The sequence below is a fragment of the Geotrypetes seraphini genome, chromosome 8, assembly GCF_902459505.1.
Source record: "Geotrypetes seraphini chromosome 8, aGeoSer1.1, whole genome shotgun sequence".
Classification (NCBI taxonomy): domain Eukaryota; kingdom Metazoa; phylum Chordata; class Amphibia; order Gymnophiona; family Dermophiidae; genus Geotrypetes; species Geotrypetes seraphini.
The window spans coordinates 56,772,278-56,790,481 of NC_047091.1; the positions used below are offsets into that span (position 1 = coordinate 56,772,278).

Here is an 18,204-nt window from a genome sequence, read left to right on the forward strand (position 1 = left end):
AAAAAGCGCACAGTAATTTGCCGGTACATGTTATTTAAAGATCTACCCGAGCATCTGATAGACATGCTGTTTATTTGTTATTCTATTTTAAGTTTGATTTTGATTTATCTGTTCTGTAATTGTGCTTATCAACTGATGCCTTCTTTTACAGTCTCATTTGATTCATCGCCACTAAGTGGCGGCCTGCTGGACTCCTCCCACTAATTTGCCGGTACATGTTATTTAAAGATCTACTGCTTGTGGTGCACACCTTTGGCGTTCACCTAAGGAGCAAGTAATACTCCTTAATGCGCTCCTTTGTGCACAACGTTGTGCGTGATTTCTAACACCCTCTTTCCTCTTTTCTCCTCACAGTTTTTCACTAGCTCGACTTGAGTCTTTCTTGACATTAATACTACTTTCTTTTGGTCTACTTTCACTGTTCATAGCTCACACTCAATCCTCAACGAACTCCCAGTATCAGCCCATTCCCACCTACTGGGTCAATAGACCCAGACAACTTCTTAACCCAACTTCACCCCGCATTCTGCAATTGACTAACATTCATGCTAATGCCTCCTATCCCCAAAACAACAGTTCAATAAACAAATCAATAAAGATAGGGCTTATCAATACTAGGTCAATGCGTTCCAAACACCTTCATTGAAAATAATCAGCACTCGCCGTACAACAGTATTTTCTGCGACTTCTCCCACAATTTGGAATTCTTTATCTTTACATAGTAGATCAGAAACTAACTTAGAGAAATTCAAAGGCGCTTTAAAATGATTTTTGTTCAACGATGCCTATGAACACTAGACACCCGTTTATGTTCAAAGATGTCTAGGAACGCCGGGTATCCTTTCTGAATGCGCTGCTCACCCCTTACAGTCTCTCTTCATTTAAAAGAAATACAGCAGCTTAATATGTGTCTTCTCATTCCTTGTGTATGTTCCTTATATGTTTTCTTTCTTGACTTTCTTTAGTTCCTTTCCCCTTCCCACGTATAATCAGTATGGTTCGTCCTTAGTCTGTATATATCTTTGTTTTAAATTATTGTATCCCTAATTTTTATTAATATACTCTCGCCTAGAATTTTGATAGGTGTGTAATCAAATTTTAAATAAACTATGAAACTATTTCAATATTCAGTACATGGGACAAAGAAAAGCTTAGCTGTGATACAGGACAGTTACTTAACCGTAACAGGTGTTATCCAGGGACAGCAGGCAGATATTCTCACACATGGGTGACTTCACCAACGGAACCCTGGTACGGACACTTTAAAAGTGTATTGCCACTTTAAGTTTTTAGAAAGTTTGCGATAGCCCACACCGTGCATGCGCAAGTGCCTTCCCACCCGACGTAGGTGCGCGGTCCCTCAGTTTAGATAAGCCAGCAAAGAAGCCAACCAGGGGAGGTGGGTGGGTTGTGAGAATATCTGCCTGCTGTCCCTGGATAACACCTGTTATGATAAGTAACTGCGCTTTATCCCAGGATAAGCAGGCAGCATATTCTCACACATGGGTGACCTCCAAGCTAACTAGAATGGGATGGAGGGAGAGTTGGCCTTTAAGAAAATAAATGTAATACTGACTGACTGAAATGTCCATCCCATCTGGAAAAAGTTTCCAGGCAGTAATGAGAGGTGAAGGTATGAACTGAGGACCAGGTAGCAGCTTTGAAGATTTCCTCAATAGGAGTAGATCTAAGGAAAGCTACAGAAGCTGCCATAGCTCGGACCTTGTGAGCTGTGACACGACTCTCCAGTTGCAGTCCAGTCTAAGCATAACAGAACGAAATACAGGCTGCCAACCAGTTGGAAATCATTCTCTTGGAAACAGGATGCCCCAATTTATTAGGATGAAAAGAGATGAACAGTTGGGGAGATGTTCTATGTGGTTTTGTCCTGTCAATATAGTAGGCCAAAGCACGTTTACAGTCCAGAGTATGAAGCACCATTTCTCCTGCATGAGAATGGGGCTTAGGAAAGAAAACTGGAAGTACAATCGATTGAGATGAAAATCAGTAACAACTTTCGGTAGAAACTTTGGATGGGTGTGCAGAACTACTTTGTCATGGTAGAAAACTGTGAAAGGAGGATCTGCTACCAATGCTTGTAACTCACTGACTCTCCAAGCTAAAATGAGAGAGATAAGAAAAACAACTTTCCAGGTAAGAAACTTGAGATGAGCTGTAGCCATTGGTTCAAATGGTGGCTTCATTAAGCTGGAAAGAACCACATTAAGGTCCCAAACTACTGGAGGAGATTTGAGAGGTGGTTTCACGTTGAAAAGTTCCTTCATGAATCTGGAGACCAACAGATGAGCCATGAGAGGTTTACCCTCGACTGGAAGATTGAAAGCAGTAATAGCATTGAGATGGACTCTAATTGATGTTGATTTGAGTCCAGACTCCGAGAGATGAAGCAAATAATCCAACACAAGAAATAAGATCAAGATGATGCAGAAGACACCAGGAAGAAAACCAAATCCACTTTTGTTGATAACACTGTTGAGTGGCTGGTTTCCTGGAGGCATCAATAATACTGCAGACAGGCTGAGAGAGATGTAATTCAGCCAAGTTCAGCCCATGAGATACCAAGCTGTCAGGTGTAATGATGGCAAGTTGGGATGAAGAAGAGCTCCTTGATTCTGTGTAAGCAGAGAAGGAAAATTGGAAGAGGTATGGGCTCCCTGATGCTCAGTTGAAGTAGAAGGGAGAACCAATGATGTCTGGGCCACCAATGATGTATGAGTATCATGGTGGCTCACTCCTGCCTGAGTTTGAAAAGAGTTTTCAAGATGAGAGGAGTGGGAGGAAATGCATACAGAAACATCTGCGTCCAATCCAGCAGAAGCGCATCTGCTTCCAGACGGTGAGGTGTGTAAAGTCTGGAGCAGAACTGGGGCAACTTGTGATTGTGGGGAGCTGCAAACAAGTCCACTTGCGGAGTACCCCATTGTGCAAAGAAGGACTGGAGAGCTGTCAAGCAGAGTGTTCATTTGTGAGGCTGAAGAATTCTGCTGAGGTTGTCTGCCAAGGAATTCGGCTCGCTTTGAAGGTAGACTTCCCTTAGAAAAAGGTTGTGGGCTGTCACCCAAATCCAGATCTTTTGAGCCTCCTGACAAAGTGGAAGAGAGCCCGTGCCTCCTTGCTTGTTTATGTAGTACATTGCTACTTGATTGTCCGTGCGAAGGAGGAGGACTTTATCGCTCTGAGTTTGAGCAAATTGATGTGAAATTTACACTCTGTGATAGTCCAATGGCCTTGCATTTGAAGACCGTTCATGTGTGCTCCCCAGGCATATGGGGAAGCATCCATCATGAGCACCTTTTGATGAGGAGGTAAGTGGAAAAGGAGAACTCTGGATAGATTGGAGGAGGTCATCCACCAGTGGAGCGACTGTTGAAGAGATGAGGTTACAAAGATATGCTGTGAGCCGATCTTTCGCCTGAGACCACTGAGAAGCGCGAATATGCAGCCTGGTAAGTGGTGTCAGATGAACTGTGGAGGCCATGTGGGCCCAGTAGAACCATCATGCGCCTTGCAGAGATTGTTTGGAGATGAAACATTTGCTGGCAGAGATGGATCAGAGCAGTGAGGCGATCTGGAAGAAGAAACGCCCTCATGAGTGTAGTATCGAGAATAGTCCTGATGAACTGAAGACGTTGAGTCGGGTGTAGGGACGACTTGGGGAAATTGATCTCAAAACCCAAGATTTGGAGGAAAGAGATGGTATGAGATGTCGCGAGAGCCACCTCCTGAGATGATGAAGCCTTGATCAACCAGTAGTCCAGATAAGGGAAAACCTGAAGACCGTGGGATCGTAGGGCTGCCGCTACCACAATCAATCACTTTGTGAAGACCCTGGGAGAAGATGCCAGGCCAAACGGAAGTACCTTGTACTGATATTGGAGCTGATTCACTTGAAAGCAGAGATATTTTCTGGAAGCCAGATGGATTGGTATACGAGTATATGCTTCCTTGAGATCAGAGAGCATAGCCATTCATTCTGAGCCAATAGGGGATAGAAAAGGGCGAGAGAGAGCATTCTGAATTTCTCCTTGTTGAGATCTTTGAGATACAGAATGGGTCTCACTCTTCCCGTCTTCTTTGGAACTAAGAAATAGTGGGAGTAGAATCCCTGGTTGAGTTGAGAGAGAGGAACTTCCTTGATAGCATTGAGAAGAAGGGATTGAACCTCCTGGAGAAGAAGAGGGGACTGGGCAGGGTATGAAGCAGTCTCTCTTGGAGGATGATCCATTGGAAGGGTGTGGAAGTGAAGGACGTAACCCTGATGAATGATGTTTAACACCCAGAGTTGATGAGCTCCCAATGATTAATGTTATACTGAAGGCACCCCTCTATTGGCTGAGGAAGAGAACTGTGGCTATGCTCAGAAGGAACACGTCAAAAAGGCTGTGTAGGTTTTTGTGGAGAAGCCGGTTGTTTGCGTTGCTGACACGGTTGCTGCTTCTGCTTTCAAGGTGGAGGAGGAGCAGGAGCAGCAGTCTTAGCAGCAAACCTTCATTGATAAGAAGAGGCAGGCTTGAATGGTTGAGGGGCCTGAGGCTTCTTTTTAGGTTTCACCAACGTGTCTCATCTGGTCTCATGGACCGAAAGTTTTTGTGTGGCAGTTTTCAGTAGAGTCACCAAAAAGTTCATCACCTAGACACGGAGCATTGGCCAGACGATCCTGGTGGTTAATGTCTAGGTCAGAAACACACAACTATGCAAGACATCACATAGCCACCAACATGGCTGCTGCTCGAGAAGTGAGCTCAAACGTGTCATAGGTGGAGTCCAGTGTTCCCGCTAAGCTGCGCTGGCGTGCGCTGGCGCACAAAATATTACATAGCAGCGCACAAGTTTCTCGTCACAGCGCACACACGTGCTTGCAGGCAGGCGAGCTGGCAGTCCATGTAACGCGTCGCAAAGGTAAGGGGAGGCTGGGGGAGGAATCGGACGTCGGGGTGGGGGTGCGAGCAGGGAGGGGGCGATCGGAAGAGGCGTACGGCAGATGGCAGGGCGGCGAGAGGAGAGTCGGGTGGGGGGGGGGGAGTAACACCAGAAGAGAGCGGCAAATCCGGGCAAGGCAAGACTTGCAGAGGCGTACCTAGGGGGTGCGGGGGGTCGATCCCGACGGTCCGCTCAGCTCGCCAACAAGGAGAGGCAGCCGGACTCGCGTACGCTCCGACCGCCTCTTCTTGGGGATGATGATGAAGATATTGATGATATCTAACTTGAGTGAAGAATTGATTCCATTCCAGTTTCACAACAATTATTCTACAACATATTGAGTGAACTCTTCTCACTGAAGGCAAACTTTGTGCCCAATAAAATGGTTTTCAATATTTTGTTTTAATGTATTTATACTTTTGTGTAGAAGCTGGAATTGATAGATTGTCTAGAAATTGAAAGCATCAAACGTATTGTCTTCTGGACTGTTTTTAATTTACAGTTTACACATATGGATGTAACAGACATAACTACATTTGTTGTAAAACATTTATTAAGATATCATTTCATCCCTACAATTTCTGTAGACTGTTTTAAAATAAATTTGAGTTTTTCTGGTAAAAAAAAAAAAAAAATAAAGAATTTTGTACTTTCAAGAATTAATGCGTTGTTTTGTGTTCTTAAAAATATTATTTAACGTTATTTAATTTAGCGTATAGGCCTAAAATTCCTTTGAATACCTCGTCCTCATGTATCAGCAACTTTGACAACATATTTATTTGGCTCATAACTTGCTGGCGCCCGATATTTTTAGCTCACAGTGAAAAAAGTTTGCTCACAACACCCGCCCGCTTAGAGGGAATACTGAGGTGGACCTCACCATATACTTTCGAAGTTGGAAATCAGTGGAGATAAGGTTCTGAAAAGTTTTAGTTTTACGTATAGGAATGTATGAAGAAAATTGCTTGACCAGATGTTTCAGATAGCAGGAAAAATAAAAATTGTAATTTCCTGCTCGGTTTGCTAACATTGAATTTTGGTAAAGTTGTCTACCGAATTTGTCCATTGTCCGGCCCTCTCTACCAGGAGGAATGGAAGCATAGACACTGGCTTCAGAAGACTTTTTCAAAGTGGATTCCACCACCAGTGATTCATGCGGCAGTTGAGACTTGTCAAAGCCTGGAAGAGGCACCACCTTGTATAGTGACTCCAATTTCTTGGGAGCCACTGGTATAGAAAGAGGAGTTTCTAAATTCTTGAAAAAAGTCTCTCTTAAGATGGCATGAAGAGGCAACTTTAACATGTCTTTAGGAGGAAGTTCATTATCTAAAGTCTCTAAATCAGGGGTGCCCACACTTTAAAAATGACCAAGTCAAAATGATCTAACAAGAATAAAAAAATTTTAAAAAAATTACAAAGCACACTGTACGCAGAGAAAATGTTAATTATCATTTCTATTCCGGGGGGTTTTCAAAGAGGTCAAGGCAGATGAACCTATGCACTGTCACCTCAGTAACAAAAATAGACAAATATACCTCCTTCCCTTTATACTAAACCGTGATAGCAGTTTTTAGCGCTGGGAGCTGTGCTAAATGCCCCGCGCTGCTCTCAACGCTCATAGTCTCCCTGCGCTATAAAAACGCTATTGCAGTTTAGTAAAAGGGAGCCATAGTGTAAAATATAGACAGCAGATATAAATTCTAAAAACGGACACATTTTGATCACTAAATTGAAAATAAAATCATTTTTCCTACTTTTGTTGCTTGGTGATTTCATGAGTCTCTGGTTGTACTTTCTTCTTCTGACTGTGCATCCAATATTTCTTCCCTTTTTCAGCTTGTATACTTTCAGCCTGTATGCTGCTTCCTCTCCTCCAGACCTCATTCCCTCCCCCAACTTTTTCTTCCTCTCTCCTTGCCCTTTCTTTCTCCCTGTTTCCCTTTTTTTTTTTCTCTCTTCGTGTCTCCTTTCCTTCCTACTCAACCCCATGGCCTGGCATCTCTCTCCTTTCCTTCTCTTCTATTTCTTCCTCCCCCACCATGCTCTGGCATCTCCTCTCCTTCCTTTCTCTCTGGTCTGGCATCTGTCCTCTTAATTTCCCTTCCCTCCCCCATGCCCTGGCATCTTTCTGCTCTCCTTCTTGTCTATCTCTCCCTCCCCCCTCCATTATCTGGCATTTTCTCTCCATCCTTGCCCCTGGTCTGGCCTCTGTCTCCTTCCCTTCTCTCTCCTTCCATGGTCTGATTTCTCTTTTCCTTCCCTTCTCTCGGAAGCCCGTGGCATTTACTGTGCTTCTGCTTCCACCTCTGTGTTTGGTAGCCAGGCTGGAGGTAAAGGGCGGCATCACCCCACATGTTACAAGGTCCAGTTTGGACCTCTCAGACTTGCCGGCAAGTGGCCAAGGGTCACTTTCCCTCCCTACTGGAGAAGCCCCCGTGAAGGAACGGGATGCAGCCACTTGCCTCTGGCTCTGGGGATGCTGGAGTGGCAGAGGATGACAGAAAAGTTGGTGGTGAGAGCAGCACTCACCCATTTATGTTCAGCGGTGCTCTCCTCGGGGGTGGTCACGAGCGGAAACTTTCCACAAGGAGGGAAAGTGACGCTCAGAGCAGGGCTGCCACGTCCTGCCCCTGCTCCTTCGGCAATCCAGATACATGCTGCTGTGGCTGCATCCAGCTACCAAGAGTGTCACGCCCCGAGACCGGAGCTTGCAAGGTGCATCATTCTTGTTTCGGAGCATGCAGTGTTAGAGGAACTGAACCCAGGCGTGGGGGGGGGGCTCTAACACTGCGCGCGCCGGCTTCCCTTCTCTTTTCTTCTGAAACAGGAATGACATAACTTCCTGTTTCGGAGAAGGGAAGTCAGCGCACGCAGTGTTAGAGCCCCGCAGCCTGAGTTCAGTTCTCTTGTGGGCAAGAGGGCAGTGAGGGAGTGGAAGGGAGGGAAGCTGTTTTCACCAGGCAGTTGGGGAGAGGAAGGCTGATCGGCCAGTAGATTGTGAAGGCAATGCGAGTCTATCACGGAGCCCGGAATGGGCTCCACGATCGACTCACTTTGCCCTCGTGATCTACCAGTCGATCATGATCGATGTATTGGGCACCCCTGCTCTAAATATTCTTTGCTGTATTTAGAGTCTGCTTCCAAAGAAATGTCCAAATGCTTGCCCATCTGGCGAAGAAATTTGGAGAAAGAGAGTTTCTCAGAAGAAGAGGCTTGAGTTGGAGAGCGGCGAGGTGAACCTGAAGCAGAAGAGTCCTCTTCAGTGGTAGATGGTAGCTCTGATTCAGAATCTCCCAATAAATCAGAATCTCGGATAGAGGAAGACTTATGTTGGGAACTTTGCCGGCGGATCGATGTCAAGGTCTCAATATGTTTAAATTTATGTGAGACTTCTTCCAAAAGAGAATTCTCTTTTGGAAGAAGTTTGACAATATGCTTGAGAATTTAAATATATAATTTTGTACTCCCGATTCTATTGAGTGTGTAAATTTATGTGAGACCTTACCCGACCATGCTGGAGTGACCTCTCGAGAAGTTTAAGTCGAAGAGGAATGGTGCCATGATGGCGGAATGTTCAACTGTTCTCGAGGACATCCTCACCAGGGGAGCATCTGAGACAGGTGTAGTCGGCGCCATGGGCTGCTCAGACTGGACCCGCACTGGGAGAATCGGTGTCGACAGCGGCACAAGCTGGGTCGATACCAACTATTGAAAATGCTCCCCTAATTCCTCCCTACCCAAGTTGTTCATTTTATGCTTGAGGGAGAGCACTGGTACTGTTAGCTTTTTCACTGGTACCACTGGTACGGCAACATGGTCCGGAGATGATGAGGAACTCACCTGAATCGGAGCTGTGCGCTTACGGGACTTTCGCAAGGTCAGCATGACTAGGCTCAATGCAGCTTTGACCTGCATCCAAGAGGGGGAAGTAGAAGGCTTCTTAGCCAGCTTACCCAAAGAGATGGTATATTGTGACACAGGAGTCAGCGTTGGTGGATCTGCCAACGTCGAAGATCTCACTGTTGTTTTGGTTGGCGTAGTCGGCGCGGACGGTATCGCTGCTCACCTTCCATGGCACCTTCCATGGCAGCACCGAAGAACTGTTTCTGCTGCAGAAGATGATTTTTCAAAGTCCTCTTCTGTAAAGAAGAGCAGTGAGTGCAAGTCTCAGGATGGTGCTCAGGCCCCAAACACTGGAGACACCAACAGTGAGGGTCAGTGACAGAAATAGGCCAAGCACAGCGTCCGTACTTTTTAAAACCCATCGGTGGGCATGACATGGATGGGAAGACTGACTCTGCTAAATTAAAATTGGTGATTGAGGCAGCATAGAGACCCCGCCAGGCCACGAGCCCGTGAACGGAAGAAAAAAGAATTTCTTTATGGATATTTTTTTTTTAAAGAGGAAAACGAAAGAAGCTATGACTAAAAAATCAACAAAACCGCGAGAGCGGGAAGGCAGCGAAAAAAGAGAAAATTTCAACAGCCGTTGAAATGCAAATTCTTAGCTTCGCGGAAACTAAGAAACTGAGGGACCGCGCACCTACATCAGATGGGAAGGCATTCGCACATGCGTGGTGCGGGTTATCGCAAACTTTCTAAAGACTTAAAGTGGCAATACACTTTTAAAGTGTCCATACCGGGGCTCCGTCGGCGATGTCACCCATGTGTGAGAATATGTTGCCTGCTTATCCTGGGATTACATAGGGATTACAAGCTGTTTTATTCTTAGTATAATCTATGCTCTTTGACTGAGGGGTGAGGTTATTCATGTGGGCTCTGGTTCAGACAGATTATGTTACTATTTTATGGATTAATAGTAATTAGTAACTAGGTCTCATTTCATAAAATGCTAAAATTGCACAAGTTGTCATAAAATGGAAGCTTATATTGATAACTTCCCCCTAAACCAATGAAAATTAACCCCGGAATTCTGTGGAGGTTTAAAAAATAATTTCAAGTTGTGAATTAGTCATTCAGATACCACAAGGGGCAGTGGGGCAGTGAAATGCCTGATAAAAAATAGGGAATTTGCTTTCTCTGGAAGAAACTGTACATTATAGCATTCTCCCTTTATCATCTACAGCTCTATAATATATTTACAAGCATTATGAAGTATGTCCCTGGACCTCACCAAAGGATTCGTCAGTGCTTTGAAAGCCTTGAAGACTATATTTTGAAGAAAGTCAAACAGAATCAGGAAACCCTGGACCCTAACAATCCCCGGAACTTCATTGACAGTTTCCTCATCAAAATTGATCAGGTGGCCTGACATATTTTCTCTTCTTATATGTCTGTGAAAAGAGAGATGAGCTTATCTATCCAGTGAATAATATTATTGAATATTTCTTACACACATACATGTGCATGTTATCACTTCCCTCTAAGCTGAGCTGAAGTCCACAGCTTACAGTTCTACCAATGGAAGGTGCTGTTTCACTATCATATTTTGAATAGTGAGGGCCAGGCAAGCTCAGCAGGACTCCAGGTAACCTGCCAGTCACTACAAATTGAAAACTCAACATTGAAGCACCACCACCTACTGGCAGCAATGCAATTGGAGGACTCTCCGAAGGAACAGTGATGGCTATATGTGGGTTTGAATGTTTCTTTTCAGGCACAGATTTTAAAAGAAAAATTGTTGTGCCTATCTCCTAATAGCAGTAGCCATGTGCATTTAAGGAAGCAACAGTTATTCTAAAATGGATGTTAATGCTGTTTAAGTCCAAAATGTTATTTTTCTTGCAATCACTTGTCTTTTCATCAATTGTTTTAATCTTTTCAAGGAAAAGCAAAATCCCTCTTCGTATTTTCACATGAAGAACCTTACTGCAACAGTTTTTTCCATATTCCTTGGGGGAGCTGAAACCACCAGTACCACCTTGAGATATGGATTCTTGATTCTCTTAAAATACCCAGAAATTGAAGGTACAACCATTGTTTTGCCTGATTGGGATACCAATGTGCCTGCTGGTTCTTGAAATTCAGGTTCCATAATTGTCTCTGATACCTATTGAAGGAATGCAGTAGGGCATGAATTTACAGATAACTTGTATTAGCAACACAGAGCTACAGCCATTGCTGTGAAATGGGGAATAGTAAAGAACTGGTCCTTATATTCAGAGCAAGTTATACACTCATTGGCAGGTAACTCAATTTACATTATACTATTAACATGTGTGTAAACATTTGTTTGATTTTGGTGTTATTATTTACATGGTTCGTAAAGTCATTAGTATCATTTGATAATACCTAAATTTTATATATATTTTTACGTAGTATATCAGTAGCCCATGGACATTAATTTTGCTAAAAATATGTTTTGGGCAAGCTATCTACATTTTTATTTGATTGATCATATATACAGTGTATTGTGACCACCACCATTTTTTAAATTATTCAGAGGCACTAATTCTTTCTATATATCACATATATATAGATATGTCACCACTTATCACTACTTAAAAGTATCTTTTTAATACATTGCATATACAATTTACTTATCAATATACTGTATATAATCATTTTAGCACATCAGTTTTTGAGTTTGATCACCTTATTATTTGAGCCCATTAACATTGCTTATGATATTTTTATATTTTTTTTATTTTGAGGACTCCTGAGGAAGGCAGGACCATGTTGGTTCCAAACTTTTCTCTTCATTGTTACCATCTTTACATATTGTTTATTTGGGGGTCCTTTTACTAAGGGCTCCTTTTACAAAGGTGCGCTAGCATTTTTAGCGCACACAATGGATTAGCATGCGCTAGCTGGAAAAACTACCGCCTGCTCAAGAGGAGGCGGTAGCGGCTAGCGCGGGTTCATTTTAGCGCGCGCTATTCCGCACGTTAAGACCCTAGCGCACCTTTGGCACACTAGACTATAATGGACGCATTAGCATTTAGCGCAAGCTAATATTTAGTGCTTGCTAAAACGGCTAGCACACCTTAGTAAAAGGACCCCCTGATAAATAAATATTATTTTTAGCAACACCATTTTTAACATTTGTTCAATCTCTTGGATATTATTTTCCCTGTATTTATTCAGGCACACTTTTAGTTTTGGGAGGTTTTTTGGTCTACTTTTCCTTTACAGTGGTAATTGACCGTGCCAATGATGTTAATTGATAAAATAAATGATTCAAGTAAAAGTTGGACAAGGAATTCAGAGCAGCACCTAGCAATGCCTAAGTCCAGGTACCCTCTGACAGGGCAGGATTAATTTGTCGAGGGCCCCTAGGCACAAAAGTACACTGGGCCCCCTGCCCCACCCCACCCCACCCCACCATGCACCCAGGAGGAAACAGGAAGCTGCGTCAGAGGGAAGCTTTGGGCAAGCAGCACCGCTTGCACAATTACAGTTCCCATTGCCTATCTTACCCACGTTGCTTGCTTGTCTTACTTTCCGTTGATGGGGGGGGGCCACGTTGACGATCGGGGTGGGGCCCACATTGCCGATCGATGCTGGAGGGGCCCATCGCCGTTTGGAAACTCAATGTTGATGCCCTCCTTCATCGGGCTCCCCTGACCATTTTGGGCCCTAGGCACGTGCCTGCTTGGCCTATTGGTTAATCCTGCCCTGCCCTCTGATACCTAACAATGCCTTCCTGAAAAGTAGGCATGGTTAGGGGCATAGAATAGGCATGGTAGACAGCGCAGGTTTAACCAATAGGCCAAGTAGTCACGTGCCTTGGGCCCGAGATGGTCAGGGGGGCCCGATGAAGGAGGGCATCAACATTGTTTTTTCCAAACAGCGATGGGGCCCTCCAGCATTGATCAGCAACATGGGCCCCCCCTCCCGATTGGCAACACGGATCCCACCCCGATCAGCAATGCGGCCCCCCCATCGATGGTAAAGTAAGACAAGCAAGCAAAGCGGGTAAGATAGGCAACGGGAACTGTAATTGTGCAAGCAGTGCTGCTTGCTCAAAGCTTCCCTCTGATGCAGCTTCCTGTTTCCACCTGGGCGCATGGTGGGGTGGGGAGGGGTAGGAGGCACAGTGTACTTGTGTGTCTAGGGGCCCTCGGTGAATTAATCCTGCCCTGGTGGTAGACTAAGGTGCTGCTAGGTGTTCGAGTTTGGCACTGGTAAATTAGGCCAGGTAGAACCTAAATACTTGAATGACTAGCAGCACCTAAGTCTGTTTAGATGCCGCTAGGTGCAATTCTATAGTGGCTCCTAGGGGTTTATTGACACTTAGGCGCCATTTATAAAATCTTGCCCTAATTGTTTAAAAAGCCACATTCTAATGATAAAATCAGCCATTTACCAGTTGCAGCAAAAATGCCCTATGTGAATGTGGAATGGCACATTAAGGCTAACTTTTTCTGCAGCTTGGTAAAAGGATATCTAAATGGCAGATATTATGCATACAAAATGGAGCCAAGTTAGGAGAAGGGCAGAGGGAGTATCAGAAACTATCTGAAGGAGGAATCTAGAAGGGTTAGTCTTCCAGATAAAATCTAGAGAAGAGGATCAGTATATCCGCTAGAAGCTGGCTGAGATTGATAGAGATCTTGTTTTTCCTACCTACCCCCTCCCCTTTTTTTCTAAGCTGTGGTAGAAGCAGTGGCATGGCAAGGGTAGGAGGTGGTGCCACCCATGCCCTCCTCTCTGCCCCCATTCCTTCCATGCCAATCCACCTGCAACCTCCACTCCACACACACACACACGCTCCTTCCGCGCCCTCACGCCACCTCACACCCTCCATTCCCACCCCCATACATCTTTAAATCTTCACCAGCGTGAGCAGCTTCTCTGGCCTGCTGTTTGTGCTGGCATAGGCTTTCCCTCTGACATCACTTCCAGGCCCCACGACCCAGAAGTGATTTCAGAGGGAGCCAAAACAGAGCGAACAGCAGGCTAGAGTAGTTGCTCACACTGACGAATATTTTAAAGAGGTATGGGGAAAGGGAAGGGAGGGAACGACCATTGCGTAGGGAGCAGAAAGGTACCTGTGCCCCACACCCCATCTTACTAAACCATTGGGTAGAGGTTACTACCATGAACTGGAGCGCTAAATACTGCAACGCTGCTCCAATGCTTATATAATTCCTATGAGTGTTGGAGCAGTGTCAGAGCATTTAGCACCCCGGGCCATGGTAGAAACCTCAACCGCAGCTTAGAAAAAGAGGGCCTTAATTTGTTGGAAGTCCATTTGTTTTCACTTTCAGAAAAATTACATGAAGAGATCGATCGTAAAATGAATCGAGAGCACATTCCATGCTTTGAGGACCGAAGTAAGATGCCATATACCAATGCTGTGATCCATGAAATTCAACGATTCATTGACCTTATTCCACTAAATGGCATTCATGAAGTAACAAAAGATACCCAGTTCCGGGGATACACTATTCCCAAGGTAATTCTGCTCTGTTTTTCTTGCAATATTCACTAATACTTGAGAATTGGAATACTGTACCTGGGTGCATAAGAAAAAGGTGAACAAGTATCAGGGAGGATGCGATGAAACCACTATTCATCTATTTCATAAACATTTTCTTCGTGATGATCCAGTGTCTTCATCAAGTTCAAATAAACATAAGAGCCCATTTACAAAGCTGCGCTAAAAAGTAGACTATTTTCAGTGTGTGAGTTTTCCAAGCATTGAGGCTACATTTTAGCACAGTTCTAAAATAGAGATAATTTAGTTTTTCCTATTAACAGATGCTAATTTGAAATTAGCAAATAGCCAGTAGCACGTGAGCCCTTACTACTATCTATTTTATAGGCAGCATGGGACCCCATGCTAATCCTGCGCTAATCAGTGAGTGTGCAACTATGCCCAAGTGCTAAATGATTAGCACAGGGCACACCTACTCTCTGCCTCAAACATGCCCCCATCACTAAAATCTAAAAAGTATTTAGCATATGGTTGGTTCACGCTGAGCCCAAAATTAACACATGGCACCTCAGGATAGTCCACAGCTATAAATTTTAAGTTGCGGTAAGCACACATTAGGCAGCTGAGCTGCCTAATGTGGATGGCGATGAAATAAATCACAGTGAAAGATATACGTCAACTTCTTCAAAGTCTAGTACCACAATGGGTTGACAATAAATATATTGCCTAAATGGAGGAAAAGATCCACCACATTGGGAACATGTGATCATTCTCCCAATTGCTTTTTAGTGGTGATGTGTCTCTTTCATTGATCCAAAAACCTCCACCCTAACCTATTTGCTAATCATTTTTTCTTACTTATATCATTTTTACCTTTTATAGCAATTTTCTATATTTTTTATTTAAAATGTTAATTTTCAACTTTTATCAATTCAATAACACGAATGAATAAACAGTCACTTGTAGGCCTCCCTTACTATGCAGGGACTACTCAAAGAGATTCAGCTGGTGTACTGGTAAAACCTTCAGATTCACAGTTCATGAGCACAAATTTAGAGAAACATCCCTTGCATAATTCAAAAAAGCCAGCCACTTATCTTGTGCTTTGAGGCTCCAAAGGGCTACATATAGTGGCTGCCCAAACTAAAAATCCAAATTCAATGTCCGCAGACAACTGTCTTCTTGACAGATTAACTACAGCAGAATGTTGTTCTACTGTTAATATTGTTGATATTGCTGCAATCTTGTTTATGGACACCCCCTCTGGTTCCACTTGTTTCTTGTGGTGCCTCTTCTTCCTTGATTGGTTCTTTGGGGTAACCCCACCTCCTCTCCGAGCTGCTGCTATTGGAAGATGGCCTGCTAACAGAACTTGAATTCTTTTACCCAGGGGAGTCACAATTGGATGTAGATGGAACCAAATCTTTACTGACATTACAAGTCGACCATGCATAGACCCGTTAGTCCTGATAATCCTTCTCATCCCTTTGGAATTTTCTCAGCAACAAGGGAACATAATCAAATCAGGATGATAAACATCAGTGACCTGAATGACAATAACAATGTTAGAAGTAGAAACAAAATGCACTAACAGAAGAGGACGCCCTAACTGGAGACCCCCCCAAACTGAGTGCTAACCCCATTCTGATGACACTCTAATAAAAACTAGATAGAAAATGCAGCTTACCAGTACTTGTAAAGGCAGACAATCAGCGAATCAGAAAGTATAGGGCGGTTTCCCGGAATAAAGTGTGGATTTACAAGAAAGAAGATAAGCAGAGGCAAGAGCCTAATCTTTCATTCTTATACAATCCCACTTTATTCCGGGACCAATGGGACGTAACAGAGCAGTTCCGAAAATTCAGGGTGGGTCATGAGCCTGCTGCCAACACAGAGGCACCAAAAGCAACTTGGCTGCCACATTGATTCTATAAAACTTGGTGAATATATGCAAGGAGGACCAGGTAGAAGCTGTGCAAATCTCATCCAGAGAAACAGCTGACAACTCTGCCCAAGAGGAGGAAAACCCCTCTGGTTTAAGGAGCCTGGACCCTGAGGGGGGACCTCTTTCTGACCGCCACATAAGCTGTGGAACTGGCCATGCGAATCCACCAGGAAATGGTAGCCACCAAGACAAACAGCTGGTCAGAGAAGCGAAACTCGTTGCTGATCTCCAGATACCGCAATAAACTTCTGTGCACATCCAAGGACCGCAACACCTGGTCCTGCTCCCGCAACCAGATGAAGGAAAAACAGGAAGCTGGACTTCCTGATTCACATGGAAAGCGGAAACCACTTTCGGAAGAAAGGAAGGAACAGTACATGGCATCACCGCAGAATCTGTAATCTGCAGATAAGGCACCCTACAGCTCCAAAACCCCTGTGGGCTGAGGTAACAGCCACCAGGAAGACCATCTTGAGTGTGAGATCCATCAGAGACACCTGCTCTAGAGGCACAGACAGAGGCTGAGCAAGAGAGCAAAGAACCAGATTAAGGTTCCAGGTTGGACAGGGAAGGCGCAAGTGAGGCCTGAGCTGCAACGCTCCCCACAGAAAATGAACCACATCTGGATGGACTACCAATGAGCCCCTCAGGGAAGGAGTGGCCATACACAAAAGCCCAGCAATCTGTACCTGGAGCTAGACTTTTCTTCAGGCCATCTTGCAGAAAATTCAGGACCCAAGGAATCGAGGGAAAAGAAGGGTCCACTGGCCTCAGGCTACACCAGGCCTGGTAACACCTCCAAACCTTCGCATAGACTGGGACTGTGGATGTATGCTTGCTGTGAAGCAATGTGGCTATCACCGCTGAAGAATAGCCCTGGCTAGTCAAGGCTGCACACTCAAGAGCCATGCCGTAAGACCAAAGCGGTCCAGACCCTGTGTGAGAAGGTGAGAATGGCAAGGGAGCCTAAGCCCCTGAACCTCTTGGAGCCAAACCAAGTCGGCATACTATGACTGCCTTGGCTAATCGGGTGCCACCAGAATCCTTGTGGGCCGCTATGCACCTCAACAGATGCCCTATCATGGACCATGGAGGGAAGACATAAAGATGACTCTTCTGCAGCCAGGGCTGAACCAGAGTGCTGGGCCTTCGCTTCCGGTCTCTCGCCAATGACTGAAGAAACAATCTGTTTTCTTGTTGGCCACCATTACCATGAGGCTGAACGTGGGACACCCCCAATGATCCACTATGCAAACGAATGCTCTTCAGAAGAGTGACCACTCCCTGGGGTCCAGTGTCTGCCGACTGAGAAAGTCTGCTTGGACGTTGTCCACTCCTGCCACCTGCACTGCAGATGGTGCCACAAGGCATCTTTCCGCCCACCAAAAGAGCAGCTGAGCCTCCACGCTCAGAGAGGGACTCTTCGTGCCCCCCCTGATGAGTGACATAAGCCATCATTGTGGCATTGTCTGAGAACACATGGACGGCTCGATGACGGAGACAAATCTCGAAGAGAAGAGCCAGCTGAATCGCCCACAGTTCTAGGTGATTGATCGACCATTTGCATTCTGAGGGCACCCATCGGCCCTGAACAGGGACAGACATGCACACTACTCCCCATCCTTTGAGACTCCTTTGAGACATCCTTTGAGACCCCATCCTTTGAGACAAGATCACCCAGTCTGAGACCTGGAGCAGAAGAACCTGGCACAATGAGAGAGGATATAACCACCATGCTAGACTGTTGCACAACACTATCGTCCAGGGCAGGGGTGCATATAACAGGTCCCGTTGTGGATTCCAGCATGAAAGCAATTCATCCTACAGTGAACACATCCTCTGGCCCAAGGAACCACATCGATTGACACCACCATGGTCTCCAGAACCCAGAGATACTGCCAAGCTGTCAGGACGGAATGGCAAGAATGTCCCTGATAGCTGTAGCTTCTCCTGATGGGACACGGGCAGAGACACT

At 44.9% G+C, this 18,204-nt stretch overlaps 1 protein-coding gene across 2 annotated transcripts in view; it reads left to right on the forward strand.

Moving 5' to 3' along the window:
* LOC117365113 (cytochrome P450 2A5-like) overlaps window positions 1–18,204 on the forward strand; it is a 58,491-nt gene that overhangs the window by 28,316 nt on the left and 11,971 nt on the right. The window contains exons 5-7 of one of the 2 annotated variants that reach the window (XM_033955085.1): window positions 10,028–10,204; window positions 10,728–10,869; window positions 14,115–14,302. In XM_033955085.1, the coding sequence (XP_033810976.1) occupies window positions 10,028–10,204; window positions 10,728–10,869; window positions 14,115–14,302 (507 nt within the window). The remainder of the gene's footprint in view (window positions 1–10,027; window positions 10,205–10,727; window positions 10,870–14,114; window positions 14,303–18,204) is intronic. The other variant, XM_033955086.1, reaches the window with a different exon arrangement.